The 10,046-nt window shown below is 47.0% G+C and overlaps 1 protein-coding gene across 3 annotated transcripts in view; it reads right to left on the reverse strand.

The window, feature by feature from the left end:
• LOC137331194 (uncharacterized) overlaps positions 1 to 6,864 on the reverse strand; it is a 47,689-nt gene extending 40,825 nt beyond the window's left edge. The window contains exons 1-3 of one of the 3 annotated variants that reach the window (XR_010965388.1): positions 6,757 to 6,858; positions 4,965 to 5,168; positions 1,327 to 1,558 (exon numbers count right to left, since the gene is read on the reverse strand). Coding sequence is in view for 2 of the 3 variants with exons in the window: in XM_067994806.1 (XP_067850907.1) it covers positions 4,965 to 5,014 (50 nt within the window). In the remaining variant the exon portion in view is untranslated. Of the gene's footprint in view, positions 1 to 1,326; positions 1,559 to 4,964; positions 5,169 to 6,756 lie in introns of those variants that run through there. The other 2 variants (XM_067994806.1, XM_067994805.1) reach the window with 2 other exon arrangements.
• Between the last annotated feature and the right edge of the window lie 3,182 nt (positions 6,865 to 10,046).

Raw genomic sequence — 10,046 nt, forward strand, 5'->3', positions numbered from 1 at the left:
TCCATTGACTCCCTGCTGGAAAATCACTGGTGAGAAGGGGATGGGGATCAGCTGTGAGACCCTTCCTCTACTGTCTAGGCTCACACATGAAGACTAGCCATTTGGCCAAGGTATTGGTGGGCTGCCGATACCCGAGGAACTATAGTTCGGGGAGAGTCAGGATGGGGGTGGGAGACAAAAAAGTCTTAGAACATTACTTTTAGCAGATTGTCCCGGTGACAAAGCTTCAGGACCTGTGATTGGTATTTCTTTGCGGCCTGACATGGGTGTTCAGCTCCATGCAGTATTCAAGGGACTGGCACTGATATTTTGTGTGTACATTTTTACTTTCACAATACAAATAGCAGCAGAGAGTGAGTGGCAAACCTTAGATATAACGGAGAATAATGTATTGGCCATGTAAGGTTAATAAAAGGACCTCAAATACCAATAATGTAGAGAATGAATGTGATTTAACATGACCGCTTTCAAGGATAATGGCCTTGAAATTGGGTATGGTTTCACCTGTTTCTTGGGTTGAATATTCTCTTGGACACTGCTGCGAGAAACCCAGGGGAAAAGTCATGGGGACATTAAAAAATTGTGTGTGTTTTTTCACTTTCTTTGAACACTTCTGTTTATTTGTTGTAAAAATATTGGAAGTGGGGAAAAAGTGATGAAACCTCCAGGAATACGTCCAACCAGAGTTGCCAAACCTAGCCTCGGACGATATGCAGGCTTCTCAGACGGCCACCTTGAACAGGTGTTAGGCTCCTTGCATATGCTAATGAGAGGCCTAGCCCCTGTTTAAGGACCCCTCTGTAACATTGACCAGTGTTGCGGGGAGCATGCACCTGGCAAGCTGCACTCAGGTTTTCCAGCGATTGCTGTGGTCTAACGAGGGGCCACAAACACAAAGGGAAGTTTTTATTTTTATTTTACCTTCACGTGGAGTCAGGCAGAGCAAGTGTCACTATCCTGATCACTCTCCAGACACTAGCTTATCTGGACCTCCCAGAGGTGTAAGGGTTAATCGCTGACCATAGTGCCCTCTGTTTCAATCTAGAGCTACAACACTCGTTCAGTGATCAGTTGCCAAAGTGATTGCCTATTTTTTGAAGCCTCATGTGTCCGTGAGGCTATCAACCAATGTCCAAATTGATGGGGCTTACGACAATGTTTGATAATAAAACGATATTCAACTTGGATTTTTAAAAACATGTCAAACTAATTTGGTCAAATTCTAATTTGGGAGAGCTTTGGGAGAACACTGTGCAAATGTGTTTTTTTATTATTACTGTCAGACATCGCTCTCCCCCCTGCCCCCTCCCCCCCACCCCTGCTCCATCTCAAACCCAGGCCCACAAAATCAGTTCCCAACATACTGTGCTTTCAATTCATTGATGAACATTTGCAGCTCCTAGTTGTCTTTCTTTGTAAAGGCACCAAGGGGTCTCAGTCTCAATCCCCGGTCCAAGCTCAGTTAGCCAATCTCAGCCGAGGCAGCTGTTGGGGTCCGCAGTCCCTCTTGGCGAAGAAGAGGAAGGGGTTCCCAATCTTGATTGCTTTCCAGTAGCCCCTATTGGAATGTCCACATGTGAAGGTGTCAGGTGAGAAGAGGATCAGGATGGGCTGCGATGCCCCACATGGTTAAACAGCTCACCAAAACTTACTGCATGGGCTGACACGAGGGCTGCTGGGTGCTTGTGGAACTGTACAAAGCCTGGGTCAGTGCAACTCCTGGTGTCATTACTTGTACTTCAGTGTTTGGATAAGTCCCTAACAGACTGACTTATCAAGAGGCACAGCCGACCTCTGACCTTACGCAGGTGTGTGACAACAGAAGTGCAGACCAGGCAGTGTCTGCTGTCTTGCATGCCTTGTTCTCGTCCCACATTCCATTATTTTCTTTCAGGAGAGAGGGGATAAAGAACAAAAGGCAATAAACAGAGGGGGAATTGACACTGGCCTTGGCAAGAGACCAATTCCCAGACAACTCATGTACAACATTGCAGGTTTTATTCAAACAGTAAGGAGGAGATGCAGTTTAACAGCGTCAGATTAATTCCGCTTTTTGAAACAAAAGAAAATAAAGGAGACAGGAACATATTAAGAGATGGTGGGATTTTAGAGCCCTACACCATCCTGGCCTACACACCACCAATTTACTCGTCATTCTTGTTCTAGTCTTTTTTTTAAACAGAATTTTCTTTCTCCTTCTGTTTTTCCCCTCGTCTTCTGAAGGAGCTAGCTCGTGCTGGGCTACAGTTTCGTAGGTACTGGCAGCCTCCAGTACTCCACCCTAGTGTCCGTTCCTCAAGTGCAAGCCTAGACGGTGAGTGTCGGGAGGCTATTCTGTCACAGAGGGCCTCACAGTAGAGTCCGGCACTGCCCTCAGCCCTGTGTCAGGGTGGTAATGCTAGCTGATTTTTTTGTCCCTCTGCTCTGTAACCCAGGGGGAGCCCTGAGATCATTAGGAATGTCCGGACTGAGAACAGCTAACTCCACACAGGCTACAAGTTGAAACTGACTCCTCCCTAGTCAATGTAAATAAAGGCACAGCTCGACACTATCCAGGACAAAGCAGTCCGGTTGATCGACACCCTGTCTACCACCTTAAACATTCACTCCCTCCACCACCGGCACACCGTGGCTGCAGTGTGTACTTTCCACAGGATGCACTGCAGCAACTCGTCAAGGCTTCTTCGACAGTGCCTCCCAAACCCACGACCTCTACCACCTAGAAGGACAAGAGCAGCAGGCACATGGGAACAACACCACCTGCACGTTCCCCTCCAAGTCACACACCATCCCGACTTGGAAATATATCGGCTGTTCCTTTATTGTCGCAGGGTCAAAATCCTGGAACTCCCTACCTAACGGCACTGTGGGAGCACCTTCACCACGTGGACTGCAGTGGTTAATGAAGAAGGCCCAGCACCAAGGGGAAACTAGGGATGGGCAATAAATGCTGGCCTTGCCATCAACACCCACATCCTGAGAATGAATATATAAAAGAAAAGAAACAATAGTAGCGCCTTTCACGTGGAAGCGTCTCAAAGCACAATTCATTACTGTTTGAAGTGCAGCTTCTGGAATTACATGTGAGCCAGCGCCATACCACCTGGCCATCGGGGGAGCTACTCATTACATTTACAAACCCAAATCAAAATGGGCACCTTTTGTCTTCAGTGGACATCTCCATGTATCCTGCCAGCTGTTGTACCCCAGTACAATCACAAAGATACCTGGCTAAAAGGGTTCAATTATGAGGACAGGTTGCATAGACCAGGCTTGTATTTCCCTGAATATTGAAAATTAAGGGGTGATACAATCAAGTTGTTAAAGATGATTAAAGGAGTTGATAGGATAGATAGAGAGAAACTATTTCCCTTGGTTGGGGGAGTCCAGAACAAGGGGGAACAACCTTAAAATTAGAGCCAGGCCATTCAGGGGTGATGTCAGGAAGCACTTCTTCACAGAAAGGGTAGTGGAAATCTGGAACCCCCCCAAAAAGCTGCTGAGGCTGGAGGGTCAATTGAAAATTTCAAAACTGAGATTAATGGATCTTTGTTAGGCAAGGGTATTAAGGGATATGGGATCAAGGCGGGTAGATGGAGTTGAGCTACAGATCAGCCATGATCTAATTGAATGGCGGAACAGACAGGAGGGGCTGAATGGCCTACTCCTGTCCCTATGTTCCAATGTTCCTATGGCTCTCTCCTGTGAAGCGCCTTGGGATGCTTTACTTTGTTAAAGGTGCTATATAAATGCAAGTTGTTGTTGTTACTGTTGGTTCATCAGTTTTCCCGTGTGAAATTGCACTGTCCCACCTTCTCCCCTCAGGGTTATGTTTTCACACATGTATGGACCCTGCAGCTCATTTCTGGCACTTTTCTTGCATTCACTCACTGGCAAGCAGGAGAAAGCTTGAGAACATGATGGAGGCCAAGCTATCCCAGCATTCACAGCGGCAGTGAATACCCTCTATCTAAAACACAGGCCCTGGTTTAATTGGTAGAGTTTCACAACTGTGATGAATGGCAACTGAGCCCCAGCAACATAGCTACAAAATACGCACAAAATACGCGCTCGGCCGGGCTGTGAAGTGAAAAGCAGAAATACAAAAAAAGGGCAAAGAGAATAATAAAGGAGGGAAAGAGTAGATGGACACAGCTTGTTACTTTTATGCACATTCTGATACCCCAGTGCAGTACCGAGGGAGTGCTACACTGTCGGAGGTGCCGTCTTTCAGATGAGATGTTAAACTGAGACCCCTTCTGCCCTCTCAGGTGGACGTAAAAGATCCCACGGCACTGTTCGAAGAAGAGCGGGGGAGTTCTTCCTGTGTCCTGGCCAATATTTATCCCTCAACCAACATCACTAAAAACAGATTATCTCGTCATTTATCACAATCTGTTTGTGGGACCTTGCTGTGTGCAAGTTACATACAATTACATAAGTTGGCTGCTGCGTTTCCTACATTAGTGTAGTTTCCTACAACAGTGACTACACTTCAAAAGTACTTCATTGGCTGTAAAGCGCTTTGGGACATCCTAAGGTCGTGAAAGGGGATATATAAATGCAAATCTTTTTTGTCTTGTTTTTGTGAGAAGGTAACACATCAGTTTGGGACTGAGAATCTCACACACAGAATGTGTTAAGCGTTATAAGCTTGTGCCTGTTCTGTTGGACTGTGTGAGGCCGGGTCAGATTTAAACACAAATAAAATAGAACAGCATTCAAATCTGATTATTTTTTATATTTTTTCCCCTCTCTAATTGAAGCCCAGTTCAAGGTCCTTAAGTTCCCGTAGCACAAAGTCAAGCAAATTCCTCTTTTCACTTTTTTTTTCTCTCTCTCTCTCCCTTGAAAGCCTGAATCACAGAATCTATTATTAACCAAGAGCAAAAGTGTCATCCCTTGAAAGTGCAAGCATGGAATATTTTTATGTGAGGGGAGATAGAGAAAATACCTTGAATTACCTGCACCGTCTGTCTGGAGGCGCTGAGCAATGATACTCCATTCCATCCATTCAACAGCCCATTATCACTTGCCTCCTTCCCCATTATTCTCCTTCAACCTTATCAACAGTTACCATCGCCACAGATGCTTGAATGGAGGCCTTGTAATTGTTCTGGATACCACTCCGCAGCACCTCGAAGCGTCAGAGCAATCTCGAGAAAGGTCTGGGAAGAAGAGAGATTCGCCTGTGGCTATAGGTGCTTAATAGGAAATCTTTTCACAGCTAAATGGAAAGTTTCTTTATTTATCGCCTGCTGTTTAGCTCCCTATTAACTGCAATCACGCCATTTATTTGGACGCTGAATCTCCATATGATTCGCAGGCAGCCGTCAAAGTGACCTAGATAGGGGGTGGTGGGGGGGTTGCTGCTGATGGATGTGCAATAAGTATCTGAGGGAGCTGGGAGGAAGGAATTTATCCCCCACCACGGTTGCTTTAATTGTAATCTTAAGGACACTCAGCAATGTGAAATATTTCAAACTTGCTTAAGTCGATCTTATCAGTTTCGAAAAACAAACATTTCACCTAAACTAAGATCTTCCCTTCCTCTCCTGAAGGTGCCCACTCGTGTTGGGATACTGTCCCACAGAGAGTGGTAACCCCTCCCCCCTCCTTCACCCAGTACATCACCCAAGTGGGCATTCTTCATCTGAGACGCTCATCCTCATGTTTAAACCCATGACTTTGCCCCTCGCTTTCTCTGCAACTCTCTCCAACCCTACAAACCCCCACCCCCCCATCCCACCCTGAACATACCGTCCCTCTGACTGCGACCTCTAATGCCCCCCCAGTTCCCTTCACCTCAACATTGAAAGGCTGTGCCTTCAGCTGTTTAGGCCCCACGGTCTGGAATTCACTCCTTAAATCATTCCACCTCCCTCTCCTCCTTTAGGACCTTCCTTAAAAGCCACCTCTTTGACCAAACTCTCGGCCACCCCTCCTGATATTCTATGAAGTGCTTTTGCAGCGTTTCCCTACATTAAAGCCGCTATGTAAATGCACTTGTTGTTATTGTAAGCCGAGTCAATGAGTTCTGACAGACTATTCGACCGCAGAATAGGGGCGAGAACAGGGGGCGAGAGGGAGGAGGCATCACAACTGAGAAATAAGAACTGAAAGCTGCAAATGCAAAATAAACAGCAAGTGCTGAACATACACAACTGCTCGTTACATACCAAAGGCAGGTCATCGACATTTCGGGGTCCTGATGAAGGGTACACACTCGAAATGTCATAAAGACTTGCATTTATACAGCACCTTTCATGGCCTCAACAACGACAACAACAACTTGCATTTATATAGCATCTTTAACATAGTAAAAATGTCCCAAGGCGCTTCACAGGAGCGATTATCAGACAAAATTTGACACCAAACCACATAAGGAGATATTAGGACAGGTGATCAAAAGCTTGGTCAAAGAGGTAGGTTTTAAGGAGCGATTTGAAAGAGGAGTTTCAGTAGCAGATGAGCTGAGGCAGAGACAAGCTCCTCCTGGTTCCAAAAAGGAAAGTTTCACACTCACCTTGGAGGGCCTCTTGTGTCTGCAGACCTGTTCCAGCCGTGGTGTTTTCCGCCCTCAGGACCCGGTTAAAATGCCACCGGGGTCCTGTTGAGGTCATAGGGCCCTCATTAGCAGATATGCATGAGGGCCCCGCCTAAGTGGGTGCCTCATTAGCTGTCAAAAGCAACGGCATGAAAATAGGAGATCAACTCGTCCTGCTCCATTCCCGAGCGGGAAGGGTTAACATTTACCTCAGTAAACTTGTCCGTTTTGTTGACAGATGCTGACTGACCTTCTGTGTGCTTCCAGCTAGTTTGCCCCTCTCTTGCTCGGGGATTCAAGCACAATTTGCTTTTTTTTTCAACTAGAAAGAGTGAGCTTTAAGGTGAACTGTTTGCTTCCTGTTTCCTCCAGAGATAAACATGGAATGAAAGATAATGGGGCCAGAGCATGTTCCTGCAATCCTGAACTTTCTTTGCATAACTCGAGCGAAGCTGGTGATAAAATATTCAGCTGTTTCCTGCTCCCTCCATTCACACACTATTGATATGCAACTCAAAGCAGATATTATGATCTGGAATGCAATACCTGAAAAGGGTGGTGGAAACAGATTCAATAGTAACTTTCAAAAGGGAATTGGATAAATATTTGAAGGGAAAAGTTTTACAGGGCTATGGGGAAAGAGCAGGGGAGTGGGACTAATTGGACAGCTCTTTCAAAGAGCCGGCACAGGCACGATGGGCTGAATGGCCTCCTTCTGTGCTGTACCATACTATGATACTATGATGTCCCAATTTGGAAAACAAATCTACTTCTAGGACCTTCGTGCGCATGTGCGTGTGTGTTTGTGCCAGTGTTTCCCTGTGTGTTTGTGTGTATATTTGTGTGTGTGTGTGCGCACGCATGTGTGTGCGTTAGTCTGTGTATGTGCTTGTGCGCACTTTTCTCTGTGTGTATGTAGGAGTGACCACCCCACTGTCCTCGTGGAGATGAAGTCCCGTCTTCGCACTGAGGACACCATCCAACGTGTTGTGTAGCACTATCACCGTCCTCAATGGGATAGATTTAGAACAGATCTAGTAGCTCAAAACTGGGCATCCATGAGGCGCTGTGGGCCATCAATAGCAGCAGAATTGTATTCGAGTACAAACCGTAACCTCATGGCCTGGCATATTCTTCACTCTACAATTATCAACAAGCCAGGGGATCAACCCTGGTTCAATGAGGAGTGTAGAAGAGCATGCCAGGAGCAGCACCAGGTGTACCTAAAAATGAGGTGCCAACCTAGTGAAGCTACAACTTAGGACTACATGCATGCTGAACAGTGGAAGCAACACGCTATAGACAGAGCTAAGCGATTCCACAACCAACGGATCAGATCAAAGCTCTGCAGTCCTGCCATATCCAGTCATGAATGGTGGCGGACAATTAAACAACTAACGGGAGGAGGAGGCTCTGTAAACATCCCCATCCTCAATGATGGCGGAGTCCAGCACGTGAGTGCAAAAGACAAGGCTGAAGCGTTTGCAACCATCTTCAGCCAGAAGTGCCGAGTGGCTGATCCATCTCGGCCTCCTCCCGATATCCCCACCATCACAGAAGCCAGTCTTCAGCCAATTCGATTCACTCCACGTGACATCAAGAAATGGCTGAGTGCACTGGATACAGCAAAGGCGATGGGCCCCGACAACATCCCAGCTGTAGTGCTGAAGACTTGTGCTCCAGAACTAACCGCGCCTCTAGCCAAGCTGTTCCAGTACAGCTACAACACTGGCGTCGACCCGACAATGTGGAAAATTGCCCAGGTGTGTCCTGTCCACAAAACCCAGGACAAATCCAATCCGGCCAATTACCGCCCCATCAGTCTACTCTCAATCATCAGCAAAGTGATGGAAGGTGTCGTCGACAGTGCTATCAAGCGGCACTTACTCACCAATAACCTGCTCACCGATGCTCAGTTTGGGTTCCGCCAGGACCACTCGGCCCCAGACCTCATTACAGCCTTAGTCCAAACATGGACAAAAGAGCTGAATTCCAGAGGTGAGGTGAGAGTGACTGCCCTTGACATCAAGGCAGCATTTGACCGAGTGTGGCACCAAGGAGCCCTAGTAAAATTGAAGTCAATGCGAATCAGGGAGAAAAATCTCCAGTGGCTGGAGTCATACCGGGCACAAAGGAAGATTGTAAACAATTTTACAACACCAAGTTATAGTCCAGCAATTTTATTTTAAATTCACAAGCTTTCGGAGGCTACCTCCTTCGTCAGGTGAACGATGTGAAAAAAAAGCTTTTAAAATAAGAATTTAAAATAAAATTGCTGGACTATAACTTGGTGTTGTAAAATTGTTTACAATTGTCAACCCCAGTCCATCACCGGCATCTCCACATCATGAAAAAGGAAGATGGTAGTAGTTGTTGGAGGCCAATCATCTCAGCCCCAGGACATTGTTGCAGGAGTTCCGCAGGGCAGGGCCCTAGGCCCAATCATCTTCAGCTGCTTCATCAATAAAATTGCTGGACTATAACTTGGTGTTGTAAAATTGTTTACAATTGTCAACCCCAGTCCATCACCGGCATCTCCACATCATGACAAAGGAAGATGGTAGTGGTTGTTGGAGGCCAATCATCTCAGCCCCAGGACATTGTTGCAGGAGTTCCGCAGGGCAGGGCCCTAGGCCCAATCATCTTCAGCTGCTTCATCAATGACCTTCCCTCCATCATAAGGTCAGAAATGGGGATGTTCGCTGATGATTGCACAGTGTTCAGTTCCATTTGCGACCCCTCAGATAATGAAGCAGTCCGTGCCCACATGCAGCAAGACCTGGACAACATCCAGGCCTGGGCTCATAAGTGGCCATTAACATTTGCGCCAGACAAGTGCCAGGCAATGACCATCTCCAACAAGAGAGAGTCTAACCACCTCCTCTTGACATTCAACGGCATTACCATCGCCGAATCCCCAACCATCAACATCCTGGGGGTCACCATTGACCAGAAACTTAACTGGACCAGCCATATAAATACTGTGGCTACAAGAGCAGGTCAGAAGCTGGGTATTCTGTGGCGAGTGACTCACCTCCTGACTCCCAAAGCCTTTCCACCATCTACAAGGCACAAATCAGGAATGTGATGGAATACTCCCCACTTGCCTGGATGAGTGCAGCTCCAACAACACTCAAGAAGCTCGACACCATCCATGACAAAGCAGCCCGCTTGATTGGCACCCCATCCACCACCCTAAACATTCACTCCCTTCACCACCAGTGCACAGTGGCTGCAGTGTGCACCATCCACAGGATGCACTGCAACAACTCGCCAAGGCTTCTTCGACAGCACCTCCCAAACCCGCGACCTCTACCACCTAGAAGGACAAGGGCAGCAGGCACATGGGAACCACACCACCTGCACGTTCCCCTCCAAGTCACACACCATCCCGACTTGGAAATATATCCCCGTTCCTTCATCGTCGCTGGATCAAAATCCTGGAACTCCCTTCCTAACAGCACTGTGGGAGAACCGTCACCACACGGACTGCAGCGGT

Source organism: Heptranchias perlo, chromosome 13 (genome assembly GCF_035084215.1).
Source record: "Heptranchias perlo isolate sHepPer1 chromosome 13, sHepPer1.hap1, whole genome shotgun sequence".
NCBI classification, from domain to species: domain Eukaryota; kingdom Metazoa; phylum Chordata; class Chondrichthyes; order Hexanchiformes; family Hexanchidae; genus Heptranchias; species Heptranchias perlo.